The sequence below is a fragment of the Strix aluco genome, chromosome 8 (assembly GCF_031877795.1).
Source record: "Strix aluco isolate bStrAlu1 chromosome 8, bStrAlu1.hap1, whole genome shotgun sequence".
Classification (NCBI taxonomy): Eukaryota; Metazoa; Chordata; class Aves; order Strigiformes; family Strigidae; genus Strix; species Strix aluco.
The window spans coordinates 31,462,820-31,477,340 of NC_133938.1; the positions used below are offsets into that span (position 1 = coordinate 31,462,820).

Sequence of the window (14,521 nt, forward strand, 5' to 3'; positions counted from 1 at the left end):
CACCACAAAAATCAAGCCTTCGGGATGCAAAATGCTCCTCTGCAAAATTTCCACCATTATGGTTCACCAGAGCTGCAAAGATCTACTTCGATATTTAAATATTTACCCAGGATTTAAATGTTTACCCAATGCTGAAAGCGTCAGCCCGTGCTCAATGCCCAGTCACGTGGGGATGCAGAGCCACGTGGGCAGCCGTCCCTGCCAGGGGTACAGGGACCCCGCTGCCTCACCAGCTGCCCCGAGGTGAGATGGGGTGTGGGGGGGCCTGGAAGCTCCTGAGGCACCCTTTCTTTTCCCCCATCCCCTTTCCCCTATCCATTCCTCTCTCCCCTTCAGCACCCACTGTCTCACCCAGGCCTGCCTGCAGCTCAGCCCCAGGGCAGAGCTTCCTTCGCTTCCCCCCAAACCCAGCACTGAAGATCTTTCCTCCCACACCACCTTGCCAGAGTATTCCTGAGATCCTCCTTGGCTTTATGAAATGCTGCCCTAGTGAGAGGATGGTACAGTTTTACCTCCTGCAGGCTCTTGTCTTTCAGGATGGGCATTCTGGGAGAAGCCTCCTGGAGAGGAGGTGCTCAGGGCTACCAAACCACACTGTGCACCCAGCTGGCAAAGCCCCTGGTCATGCAGGATGTCCTATCCCCTCCTCTGCAGCCCCACCAGGTACAGTGATCTCTGCAAAGGCTTGTGGCATTTGATGGATCCCCAAGAATCACCTAATGCCCCTAATCTGGGGAAGTAAATCAAGTCATGTTCCTTGGGCGAGCTTGTGCCTGCCCTGCCTGGTCTGCTCTCATCTCTAGGATCTTTTGTTCTTCTGCTCCCCACTTTCAGCTCCAATCATCTTCTGCCTCAGCACCCTCTTCTCTTTGATTCTCTCCTGCTGTCCTTGTCTCCTCTGCAAACACAATTGCCAGTGCAGGGGCCACCAGCTTCATGTGCTGGAGAAAGCCCTGCTCTGGGAATCTGACAGTACCTCCAGCCCCCTCCCTGCTTGCTCTGGCCTGTTCATTTGCCCCAAAACTCTCCACAACACAAGGGGCTGCCTTTTTATGTAGTATTTGGGCAACACCTTACAACAGCGTAGGCCCTGCTTTCAACTCAGCCCTTAAGTGCTACATTAGCAAGAACAATAGAGTCACCTCTCCTCACCAATACATCTCCAGGCTCTTCACAGAGGAGAAGATGGTCTTTGCCTCCGTCTTACAAGTGTGGACACTGAACTTACACAAGTGACTTGACCAAGATCCCCAGGCAGAGAAGCAGCAGTGGAGCCAGAAGATCTCCAAAGTCCCATCCCAGTTGAGTTGGCTAAGAAGAGGACATGCAAACAGACAAAGGTTATGTGCAGGTTGCAAAAGGTATAGAAGACAGAAGGAAAGAGGAAGTTCAATTCAGGATGCGAAGCAGCGTGATGTTCAGATCTCACCCTCCTTCCACATGTCACTTCCAGTATCTGTCAGCCCATCCCAACGTACACCCCCATTGTGACGTTGGAGAGTTCAATACGTGTTTGCCATGTCCTTGAAAGAGAAGAGCTCTGCAAAAGTGAGGTTTTTTCCCAGTTATTTGCACTGGGGAAAGGGGGTGACAAGCTCATCAACAGAGCCTCATCTACCTGCAGCAAGGAGATACAATCCACAGAAGTATCCTGTAATGATCAACATAGATTGAAAGAATAAACATCCCAAATTGAAGTGTAGCACAAAACTGTTCCAGCACAATAACTGCTCCTCAGTGCATGCTGTCCATTTTCCACCAGGCCCCATGGGACAACATCCCAATGGAGAATCCACACAGCCATAGCAAAACCAGTTGCTGTCCCCAGTTTCATCTGCTTGAGACTGTGACCCCATGACTTAGAGGGTTTTTTGAGAGACAGGACAGACCAGTGGTCAGTGTGGCAACTAGAGAGATCAGGATTTGGTTTGCTGCAGACTCAGGGCAGTGTCTCTAAAACTCTTCTGCTGCTGTGGGATGGGAGGGAGTTAATGTTTGTCCCCTTCTCTCTTGCAGGTGCCAGTGGGTGCGCATTACTGTGGCTTAAATTTTGCTGGTATCTTGGCCTGGCAGGGATTGTATCAGGAAAACCATGCTCTTCCCTTCACTCCTAGTGAGAAGGTGACTGGTGTGTGCAGAAAGTGTAGAGTGACCAAAATGAACTCAAGTATTAAATTTGCATTGGGTTAAGAGCTGGGAAATGAAGGCCACTGCAGGTAAACCAGAGGCTCACTTAAGGCATCTTCTTAGAGCCGACAAAACCACCACATTTTAACATTCTCTCTGAAAATATGCAATGTAAATTATTTTGCATTTTCAAGGAAGCCTGCAAAGAGCATTCATGCTAGTCTGGGAAGAGCTACAGTAAATATTAAGCTTGCCTGAAAACTAAGAAAGCCAAAGCATAGAGAGGTTTTGGGCAGGGCTGGTTTTTTCTGCCCTAAGCCTAGAGTTCCTCAGTGCTGCAATAACTCACATAAGCACATGAGAGAGCCTAGCATCGTGGGTAGGGCTGCCAGCCTGTCCCTAGGCAGACATGCCACCCAGGCACCCTTCAGCCTGGCGTGGACACAGGGACTGTTCCCCTGCTGAAGGCATATCCTCACCCCTTGCAGAAAAACCCTCTGGCCCTCTAGCCCTGCATTTTTCAATTCACGGGCGGTGCTTACGTGGTCCTTCTCACACTAACCCCTTCAGGCCGAGCCATCTTCTTTGGCTTTCCAGTCCAGGAGCGTTGTGTTTTGTGCCTCGATCACAATTCTGAAGTCCAAAGGCGTGAAAATACACAGAATCACAGAATCATTCAGGTTGGAAAAGACCCTTGGGATCATCGAGTCCAACCATCAGCCCGACTCTACAAAGTTCTCCCCTACACCATATCCCCCAACATCTCATTCAAATGACCCTTAAACACACCCAGGGATGGTGACTCCACCCCCTCCCTGGGCAGCCTATTCCACTCTCTGACCACTCTTTCTGTGAAAAATTTTTTCCTAATGTCCAGTCTAAACCTCCCCTGTTGCAGTTTAAAGCCATTCCCCCTTGTTCTGTCACTAATTCCCTGTGAGAAGAGACCAGCACCAACCTCTCTACAACGTCCTTTCAGGGCGCTGTAGAGAGTGATGAGGTCTCCCCTCAGCCTTCTCCTCCTCACACTAAACAGTCCCAGCTCCCTCAATCTCTCCTCTTAGGATTTATTCTCCAGGTCCTTCACCAGCTTCGGTGCCCTCCTCTGCACTCGCTCCAGCACCTCGAGATCTCTCTCGTATTGAGGTGCCCAAAACTGGACACAACACTCCAGGTGTGGCCTCACCTTCCCCTTTCCCTTCACCTCCTTTCTCCTGCACAAACATACTCGTATTCCCCATTAAAAGAAATCCCGACCTAGTGAAGCAAGTGGTTGCTTGTCTGCTGGGCTGATGCTGCCATCTTCTGCCCACCCGGTGCTTTGCTGCCGAAAACTTCCCCAGCCCTCGGCCCAGGGACCCGCCCATGTGCAAGGTAAAGGGGATAAGGAAATTACAGGACTGTAAGAATTTAGGAACGGCCTCATAGTCCCACACCGGTCACTGTGGGTGGAGATCTAGATGTGTGTCCTGGAGGTTGTCCTCTTCAAGCCTTTGCATCGTGGTTGCGGATGCGAGCTCAGGGTGCTGAGCTCTGCCGGATGGGGAAGGAGTAGGCGCTGCGTGAGGAATCACACTCAAAAGATGAAGCAGCTAAATACATGCAGTTAATGCAATTGCTAAGTGGACTGTTATTAGACACAGCTTGAGCTGTTCACGGTTCTTCCTGAAAACGCTGGAAAATCAGATGTTTAATTCAGAGAGAACAGCAGGACTGCGTGATTTCTCTCCTGATACCCATCAAATAAGATTTTTTTTGGCAGAGATACAGAGTAATTGGTGTAACTGGCACTAAAGCTATGGCAGCAGAGTGTGTCACTGATCACAAGGTAAGGATACAGAGCATTTGCTTTCCAAAACGGCAAAAGACTTTTGTCTCTGTGTTCAGGGCTTTAGTTCTGCCAGAACCGCTGCCTCACAACCCTCCAATTACTTTTTCCCTTCCCCTGGCACCACTGGCAGAGTGGGATGCTTGGGGGGAGTTTTTCCAATCAGCGGGCTGTTAAAAACTTTTGAAACAAACCTTTCCACATACCACGCCTCCACGATGCCTCGCCATGGGTTCATTTTAGCAGAGCCTCAGCCCCGTCCCTCCTTGGGATGATCTGTGTTGCAGGTCTTTGTAGGCAGATGCCGTGGCCGATCCCTGAAAGCGTTGCATGAGGATGCGGTGGCATTGCCAACCACCTGTGGCACAACCTCGTTGGTTCTCGACCATAGCGCACAGCTTCAGCTGGGGTAGGTGGCAGCAGCAGCAGCCCAGAGGGCAGCACATGAAGTATAACTCCAACCCTGGGCATCTCAGCCATCAGAAATATTGTGGCATCTTGTCTCTGCTGCACACACTTGTGTAAGCTGGGGCAGATTATTTGAGGTTTGGGTCTTGATTTTCCCTCCAAGTGGGGGGAAAGTGTGCAGATGCCATGGAGGTGAGGATTGCACAACATCCAGGTGGGATGTAGCCAGCGGGAGATGTGCTCAGCAGCCCTGACCTGTTGAATTTCCACAGTATTAAATTGTCAGGGCCTGCAGGAAAGGCAACTCTTATCAACTAAACCCACACAGATACAGCACGAACTTTAAAACTGTTCAACATGAACTTTCTGCAAAGAATTTGATGTTCCTGGTGAACCTGTTCAGAGCCGACAGACTTTATAAACCACAGGCCACATGCAGCACTGAATTAATTCCCCATTCCCCTCTCTGGGAAGTGTCCCGAGCGATGTTGCAAGCTGAGCTTGCTGTCCATGTGCATCTCTCAGGCAGCAGCTCTGGTTGGGAGGAGCAGGATCGTACCGCTCCGCCGTGGCTGTAACTCCGGATGTCTATAACTCACTGGATTTTCAGTAGCAGCTGAAAAGCCGAGTTCTCTGCTCCTCTGAAATACAGAAATGTCACTAGACAAAGCCATAGAGATTAAGCAACTTCCTGATGTTCATACGGAGAGACAAGAGCGGAGGTGGGGACAGCCTGCAGAAATCACATCTACACCTTGATTTGTGCAATCCTCCTCCCCCAGCCCCGCAGCGGAGGCAATTACACGGTCTGTCTGAACGGTACATGAGTGACATTTTCTCTACAGCCTGGAGTTAATGTACTTCTGCTTGTAAAGTCAGCGGGCAAACGCAGATCCTTGCTTAGCAGATCATTTCAGTTTGCAACATCAAAGCTTTGTGCCAGGGCAGACCCAGCGCCTTGGGTTCGGCGGAAGCTGGGGAGGGGACAGACCTCCTTGGCAGAGGTACCCCTTGAACAGCTGCGGTACCCAGCACATCCCTGATGGCAGGGGGGATTCTTGTGGCCTGGAAACATATTGTCCCCTTCGGAAAACAATGACATGTTTTTCTGCTGTGCTATATACATATACACATTTTAAACATATACAGAGAAAGAGCTGCGTCACTGACTCCAACTTTCCATTTGCCGTAAATAAAATAAAAAAGAAATGTACCTCCAGCCTGTGATGCTCTGTGCTTTTCTGAGCAGAGCAGCTTTCGCACTGGGTGGTGGGTTTTCCTTTGGTCTCAGGTGATAGCAGCAGCTGGAAGTGACCCCAAATATGAGCTGGTTTTGAAGAGTGGCACAAGCCATGGCATGAGCTACAGCTGGAGCAGACAGAGAGGAGGTGAAGAAGCTCACAAGCAGCAGAGGGGTCATTGTGACCATCAAGGCCATCAGCAGGGACATCCTCAAGGCAGCTCTTCAAAGATCCACTGAAGTAAAAGCCCTGCCTTGCTCTGCCTTATGACAAACCTGTGCGAGCACAGGTGATGCTGTTGACCTGTTTGAAGGCTTTGCTGCCCTTGGGGGAAGTTAAACAAACCTGTTGGGCTCTGTTGGCAGAGATGGAGGCAAGGGGAGGTGGTTTTAGGGTTCAGTTGCAGCTGACCACCTCCCTGGGGCAATGCCTGTGCCAAAGCCCCCTGTGAGCACAGAAGGGCTGTGGGTAGGACGGGACCTTGGCTTGTATTTTTCTTTGTTTTTAAGTATGTTCTCTGAAAACTGTCACTAAAGTACAACAGCCCAGCCCAGAGCTTTTCATACCTGAAAACCCAGCATCTGCTGCTCTTCAGCCCTCCTCAGTGTGCAAGTACTGCCTCAAGACAAGGTGTGAGACCTCTACTAGATCTGCTTGGTTTCCTCCCTCTCCTTGCAGGTTGCATGGGAGGGCAGGATTGTGGGGATGGATGTGGATTTTGCCAGAGGAAAAATTCCCTCAGTTCTCACTAATCTGCTGTTTCCAAAAAAACATGTGTGCCATGGGAGCATACTGTGTCTATACCAGGAAGTTGACTTCCCCATTTTTTTCTCTACTATCTCCTCCATTCCCCAGCAATGCCAGGAAAGAAATATCAACCCCATGTTGGAACACTCTTCATACTAGAAGAGGTAAGTGTGGAACAGATTCCTCAGGATTATTTTAGCAAAGCTCTTTTTTGTAGGTAGAAACAAGTTCTTGTGTGCAGTTAGGCCTCTGGCATGGAAGCCTCCAGAGTCGTGCTTCTCTAAGAAACAAAAATATTAAATCAAGAAATCCCATTTTCCCCTCACCCTTTTTAATCTTCTTTCATTGGGTTTGAGCCAGGGAGTTGTTAACTCCTGGTTCGGTACTGCAGGACCAGAACTACGACAATGCTCAATGGCAAAGTCACATAAAAACCCGTTCACTCCCATCCCACAGAGATTGTGTTCTTAAAGAACAGTGTGCTGGGTAATATTCTAAAGGAGTAGATTAATGGATCCTGATGTGCCTTCATTTGCATTTCCCCCCAAGCACTGCTGAAGGTGTTCAAAACAATTTTTTTCTCATTTGATGATATTTTAATCCTTAAGTAACGGCTCAACTCCTCAGAAATATTTACATAGCCAACATCCAGCACATTTAGGGATGTAAGGCAGAGGAACACCCAGAAGCTGGTCTAATCCTGAGTTATTTCAATCCCAGCAGTGGATCCCAGGGATGGAAAGCCCAGACTCAGATGCAGACTTGCCCCGTGCATCCTTCCCTGCAAAACCCTGCCCTGATGGCCATCACTGTAGACACCCAGGGCTTTGTGTTTGCAGATGAACAAAGCCTTCAACCCTGTGCTCCAGTGGAATCCACAGGAAAGGTCATCACCTCCGTGAAGTAAATATGCTGTTTCTCCAGGACTCAGCCTCTCACTCTTTCCCTGCCCTGAAGAGGAGACTCTCCAAGCTCCCACCCCAAAAGCGGACAAGCCAAATGAGTCAGGGACACAACTCGGTTATGGCAGCTTAAGAAGTTGCTGACTGTCAGCTGGACAGGGGTAGCTGTTGATGACTGTGTGCTTTTAGCCTGTCCCCTTTCTGGGCTTAAGCACCAGCTGGGAAGGCTCCTGCCAAGGCTCAGAGCTCTACAGCCCAAGTCAGAGGGGGAAACTTTTGTAGCCACCACCAAGTTGTGTGGCCGATGCTTTGCTTCATGCCTTCACACAGCCCAGGGGACCCAGTAGTACTGTCGGGCATTTCTTTCTCTATGATAAATCAGAGGATCCCTCAGCATCAAGCATACCTCGTGAGTGTTCTGTATCACCTCGGCTACAGGAGCAGTAATTTTGACCAGGTTGCCTGCCCTCCCAAATCTTGAATAACTTTACACAGCACTCAAAATCTGACCCCACAACATTTCTCTGTGGCAGAGTGTCATGTGTATAGTCCTGGCGTAAGCTGACTTCTTGCACAGCTTGTCCAACTTCATCAGTAGGCTACTGACCACTTTTCCTTTATTGACAACAGCCTAATGCAATGTGTTGGCTGTGCTTATTGATTATAGAAGCAGAGAAAAGTAGCTCACTTTCAGCTTCTTTTTGCAGTTTGAGCTGTGCAGAGAGCAACTGAGCCTAATCAGGGTCCCAGTGATACCCATTTGGGAGCCACTGCTGTAGGACATTGGAGCAGTGCCCCCCAGGCATCCAGCTTGACAGAAAGGTCTGATCTGAAACGAGGACCAAAATGAGAAAGACATGAGTGGATAGATAAAGGTTTGCATAAGGAATGAAGTCACTGGCCCATCCTGCCTCCAGCAGTGACCAGCAAGGAAGGGAGACTGCTCTACTGCCTTCCTTCCACCTTGCTCACCCATGTCCCCAGGCATTTCTGCCTGGGGAGGAGGAGTGTGCTCTTGACCCTGCATCAGTTCAGCTTGGTCCCAGGAGGGGCAATTACAGATACTGTTACCTTCATAAGCCTCACTGCAAGCAAAGGGAATCTAAAACTCTGGTAATAAGCTGGCTGTAGTCTTTGAAGCTTAACGAGAGAGACTTGAACGACAATGAACTGCAGAGACACAATAGTCAAACCATTTCACGTGACAGTACTTAAATTTGTCTGTGCTGTGCCCTGCTGTTCCAGCATTGCTTAGACTCTGGCTACACAAGCCACTTTGGCATTGCTTCTGATTACAAAGTGCTTCCTCTGCCGCAATAGCCCTCCTGGCTTTCTTAGAATGCCTTTATTATGGCAGGAATGCCAGTCCTGCTTTGCAGTGCCTTAGACCCTGCAGGAAGTTATTTAACTCTCATCCATCCTTTAAAAGCTTTGCAAATTCATCATGTTATGCACAGCTTCTTATTGCAGAAGAAAAGAAGTAGTTCTTTAGCTTATTTCGCTGGTAATAGCAGCAAATGGCCTATTGCAGCAAAGAATTTGTCCAAATAAGCTGTGAGCCGTAGCTGTCCTGTAGATAACATCCAGCTCATTTTAGCGTCTTGGAAGCACTCTACAAGCATCCACAATTGAAGAATCATTGTATTTTAGGTAAATGTGCTGCTTAAAGGTAACAGTCAGCATAGACCACTGAACAATGGTTTCATTTTATATATTCAAGCTGCCCCCTAAGTTATTGACAACACTTAAAGTTGGTAGTCTGATGGTAGTAAAGTAGGGCAATGGTGGAAGAGCAGGGCCCTTACCCTGTTGTACCCACTGAGCTTCCAGCAGTGTTTAAGGACTTTAACATGTTAAACCTAGATTACTGAATTTATTAATCTTTGATCATCATGCTTCCATCCATTTGCTTTGTTGAAATAGCATGTTTGGTGACTTCAGGTCATGCCACAGGAGGTTCCACAATTTAGTTATATACTATGCATACAAAATGCCTAAGTAAACAGATTTTAAGTCTACCTAACATTATTTTTTTAATATATTATTACACTTACAACAAGTGCCTCACCCCTGAGTGCTGCTTCCATCTGTCACATCTTCTCTTGATCTTCCTTTGCCCAAGTAGAAGAGTCCTTAGGCCTTTAGGGACCCCCATACCTTACAGCTTTATCTCTTCAAGGACAAGGAAACCTTTCAAAGGCTTCTGTTCCTTTCTCACAAGTATTTATTTTAGATAAAATAATAAGCATCTTTATTATTGCAAAGTTCTTGATTGCTTTTCATGTTTTAGCCTCTAATTCTTGATCTGATACACAGCTTCAAAAATAATTTCATTATAGTTCCATCTTCTTCAGCAGCCAGCCCTGCAGTAGAGACCCACCTTTTCCTGTTCCACCTTTCCATAAGCTCTTGCTGGGCCTCTGAGTGCCTTAATAAGCTTCAGTGACCCTGACTGGCCTCCCCTGAGCATCCCCACCCATGGGCCTGGGGACCTATATAAACTCAGCCTGGGAGCTTTATTTTTTTCCTAAACTATGTTGTAGAAACACTAGCCTCTAACTAAGCCTAGTTAGTCTTAGAGCCTGCTGTGCTGGTCATAGCTAAGTGTGTTTGACCTGAGTACTTTCTCTGGACCTGGTTCTGACCTGTAGACTGACTTGCCAGCTGGACTTTAGACCCTCCTCATCCCTACAGAGACACCTGATGGCTTTCAACACTCTTTCCTCTAAGCCCTCCAGCTCCTAGAGGAGGTAAAATCTCCTTTGCTGCTTGTTTTTATATTCTAGTCTTAGCAGTTTGTGGGAATACAACAGAAGATTGTCAAGAAGGATTGTAAACATGCTCAAGTGACTTGCAGCTGGGGTGCCAAAACCCACACATATCACACTAATTGTTGCCTAGCTCTGCATGCTTGATGGGTAGAATGTCTGCAATTAGATAACATAGGCCTGTGAGAGACTCAGAGACACCCCACCGAACATCCTTGAGATTCCTGCCCTGCTGTGGGAAAGATCAAAGCACAGTGGAAAAGCACACCTGCAAAAATCCCTGATATACAGGCGAAAGCAGCAGATTTGAGATCTTTTTCCTTCTTTGCCTCTCTGGCTAGCAAGGACTGAGCTCTGCAGTGCCTGCGCCCCTGCTTGCATGCCTCTGTCCGGGTGTTGTTGCAGAGATCCCCTGGGTTGCGAGGTAACAAGAATAAATTTACTCTTTGCATTTCATCCATGGTTTTGTGGTTGTTCCTGTGCTGGCTCACACCCAGTTAGTTGTTTGTTGTTCTTGCTGAAGATCTTCCACCATCCAGGTGGGTCCTGCATGACAGTTTTCCTAGAGCAGTGCTATTTGGTCGTCACGGTGTCTTCCCTTCGCAGCAGGGGCTGTGGTAGTGCTGGGCTTTCCCTTGCCTTGGCTCTGTGGGGTCTGCTGCCCCTCTGCACCCCCTGTCTAGGTGGTGGGAGGCACCCTTGGGACTTGTTCCCCACATAGCCTCCTGCAGCCTGGTCCTGACACCCTACACTGAAGCTCCCAGGTGCTGTCAGAAGGTTGTGCAGCCCACCCAGACTTCATTCAGCTGAGCTTATGAGTGTCAATAAGCTGGCCAGGTGCAATGGTGGGTACCTGCTACTGCTTGTTGAGTAATTTGTTACTGCCTTCTCCTGAATAGATGCTCGTCAGCCTCACGCTGGGGTAGCTGAGCAATTTGGGAAAGGAGCATGCTGTTGGCCTGGGTGTATCACATCCTGCTAGGTAAAGTGAGGGGGAGAAAATTGTGACTACCCACAGGGTGTTGCCTTTCTCAGGAACTGTGAAGGATTTCTTTAGCTCTTCAAAATGTCTAGAGTTTTAGTACTTACAATCAGCAAAAATTGGAGTGGAATATCAACGGAGCACAGCTTTCAAAAACTAATTTTCTTTTTCCTTTCAAGCTGACAATAGGATTTTAAGAAAAACTTTGAATAATGGATACACTTTTGAATAATGGATGTTTCACAGCCGAAGTCCCTTGCCTTTTCTCTCTGTGCCTGAATGAGGAGCCTTTTAATTGCACAACACGTGGAGAGGAGGTACAAAATGCTTTGTGTCTTGCGCTGCTGATTAACTGATGCATACGCTCCCATTAAACATTCAGAGATGGGTAAGTGTATCCCAGCCCGAAGCTGTATGTTATGCACGTTGGGTTTTTATCAGCTAAGAATCTGGCACAAGATGTTTTGCATTTTTTCTTGTCTTTATCATGGCTGCTTGTAGTTTTCCTCTTTTTTTGTGGATTCAGTCTTTCCTGCTTCTAGGGAGACATTCTTCCCACATGAAGAACTTGCACCTTGTGCTCTGGGCCCATGTGATGTGGTGTGAGGTCACTTTGTGAAGCAAAGAAGCATCCTGAGCTTAGACCATGGAACAAACTTGTAAATAGGATTTTCCAAAATAGCAGTGCTTATTGCAAGGGTTTTGCTGAGAGATGATCATACATGATGCAAGAGCTGCCCTGGTGTCTGTGCCAGGCTGGATGCCGTGCCATGGAGTGATGGTGAATCTGCAATGCATGGAGCAATTTGAGTCCCCTGCAAATTAGCTGTGTGGGATGCAGGGAGGGGAATTAGCAAGAACAGAAACAGTAATGGGTCTTCCCTGCTCTTATTCTAGCATGCTGCTGTCTGTCCCTGGAGCTGGCTCTTCTCCAAGTTAATTCAGCTGTCATGAAAGTTTAACTCTGCTGCAGAAGGGAGAAGATAAGTCACCATGCCCCTGAAAAATGTAAAGGGTGGGTTTGGGGTCAATGTGGGTTTTTTTTGTGCTCTTTGTCCTCAGTTTCCCCAGTTCTTGGAGCAGTGCCCAGCACTTTGAGTGAATCCAGATGGGCTCAGTTGAGCAAAACCCTGCTCTGTTAGTACTTCTCTAACTTTTGTCTGCACAAAACCCCCTTGAAGCAAGAAACTATGATCCCATCAACTCCCCAGTCTTTTTTCCAAGCACAAATCCAGCCCAGGGACTGAGCCTCAATGAACAAACACTACTGGAGCCTGGCTCTGTCCTGCTCCCAGCCCTCTGCATCCTGGCTGCAGGGGACTGGAGGCTCAACTTTTATAGAGAAATCCTGCAAGTTTGGAATATTCTAACTCTTGACATCAGATCACAGAAGTCCTATGGAGGCAGCTTGTTGGGGTGGCACAGGGGGTCCCCTGGGCTCCCTGATATCAGGCTTTTCTCTTTCACTTAGAGGTTTTTTGGTGATCCTTGTCCCCACACATTATAGAAGGCTTCCGGCCAGGTTTCTGGCTTTAAACAGAGCTTGTTCTCTCTCAATTTTGCAGCTTCGTGCCTTAGAGGACAACTGCAATTTAGTTTTATTTCACAAAATTTGACATGACTTGAGAGTGTGATTTACTGGCCTTAAAGGATATAGTATATGTAACTGTGGAAGGCATAAGTGGCTTTTCATGGTAGAGGAGTCATAAATTGAGATAAAAAAAATGAGGGAAACATTACTGTCCAACTTTACAAGGTAGCACTGAGAACAGGACACAGTGAAGCCATCTGTAACTGTCAATGGTCTTTATTGTCACTGATTGTGTGTAATAAAGCTTCTGATTGAGACCTGTGCTCTCAAATACGAAAGCAACCAACATTCAAGTGTCTGAAAAGACACAAGATGGCAATCTTTTCAAAAGGACACCCTGGAATATCTCGGGGCTAAAGATTTCCAAGCTATCAGCTTTCCTTGCTCCGGCACTTGCTGTGTAGACCCTGGGAAAGGGTGTGTCCAGCTTACTCCCTCTGTGGCCGCCAGTAAAGGAGCCTGGAAGTGTGTGGGGGTGAGATGGAAATCTGTCAGGGCATCAGCAGAAGCAGGGCTGGTAGTCCTGGCTGTGTGTTCCCAATCCAGACAAATTCAGCATCCGTCCCCTGCTCATTCACAGCACGTACACTGTGAGGTGCAGCAGTTGTAGCTGCTGGTGTTTCTTCTGGGGCTTGTTTTGACATCTGCATCCTCCTCTTTGCCTTCTGTCCCCTCCATATCTTCCAACAGACACAGATTCAGAGGGACATTTCATATAGCAAGGAGACTTTAGACAAGGAAGGATAACCTCCTCTTGTTTTTTTTTCCTTAATGGCACAAGAATAACCTCAGAATTCATCTCACTCAAAAATTAATTTTCCCTGGTTGAGCAGGGGGTGGTGTGGGGCGGGTGGAAGAATTACCTCTGCTTGGTTTTCAGCATTTGCCTGGCAAGTATTTCCAGGACTCTTGGTTTTATATGTTAATTTTCAGCTTAAAGGTTGTAATGCATTGCAATGTGGCAAGGCAACAGGGGCGGTGTGACAGTTTCCAGGCTGCTCGTGCTCGTTTTATCTGCAAATGGTTGAATTTGCAATGTGTAATGATCTCTGTAAGGCAGTTAACGGCGAGATAAACATCAATTTTATGGCTGGGAAAACATAAGGGGTGTTGCACAGAAAAAGGAAAAGACCTGAATACTGAAAGCTCTCTGACCTCCTCAATGTGGTTGGGTTTAGCTCTTCCATTTCCCGTGGCCCTTGTACATCCCAATCCTTTCCCATGGTGGGTAGAGTCAGGTGACATGCCATGGCAGGGCCTGCCACGATGGGATGCGGGAGTGGCTCAGCCTTTCCATTAGTGGTGGGGGATACAAGTAGCAAGGACTTAGTATTCACAGCCCAGAGTTAAAAGATTTTGCTGAAGTGGGAATCAAGTAAGGCGAAGACTTCAAAGTTTTTTAGGGCTTGCTTTGTAATAGGAGCTCACGCATAAAGCTGCAGTTACCTTTTTGTTGCAGCCAGACTGGGGACCTGTACAGCACTCTGTACAGACGTGCTTTGATTTTCACAAATACTAGCTTTTTGCAGCTCTGTTTCTTCACTGGATACAATGCAGGGTGTAAAATGCTTTTTCTTAATTTGCTGTATGCTGAATGCCTCTGGAATGCACTTAATATTCTCGCCTAAGTCTCAAAAAATTAATAGACATGTCTGGAAGCTGCTAAATGTGACTGTATGTGTGGGGTGGTGGTGGGAGGGATGTCTCAGTCCCTTGAAGCTGGAAACAACCTAATGCGGGGAAGAAAGGTGCAAAACCTTTGGTGAAAATTTAAGCCTGCAAAGTGGCTACAGTAAAATGCGAAGCGGTGCCACACTGGCTGGATCAAATCCACACGATGGTGCTAATGCGGTGGCTGCAGATAGGAGCAGATATTTCAGCTGCTTTAGGAGCCACCACCTTCCTCCCACTGGGGTGTCCCTGGCTT

At 47.7% G+C, this 14,521-nt stretch overlaps 1 protein-coding gene across 1 annotated transcript; it reads left to right on the plus strand.

Annotated features, from left to right (window-relative positions):
* Positions 1-537: 537 nt before the first annotated feature.
* Positions 538-7,258, plus strand: LOC141926806 (quinone oxidoreductase-like protein 2). Its single transcript, XM_074833206.1, is given in 9 exon segments — positions 538-663; positions 2,017-2,121; positions 3,890-3,955; positions 5,655-5,740; positions 5,742-5,844; positions 6,283-6,469; positions 6,472-6,515; positions 7,191-7,218; positions 7,221-7,258. Coding segments are annotated over 9 exon segments (783 nt in total).
* The last annotated feature ends 7,263 nt before the right edge of the window (positions 7,259-14,521 follow it).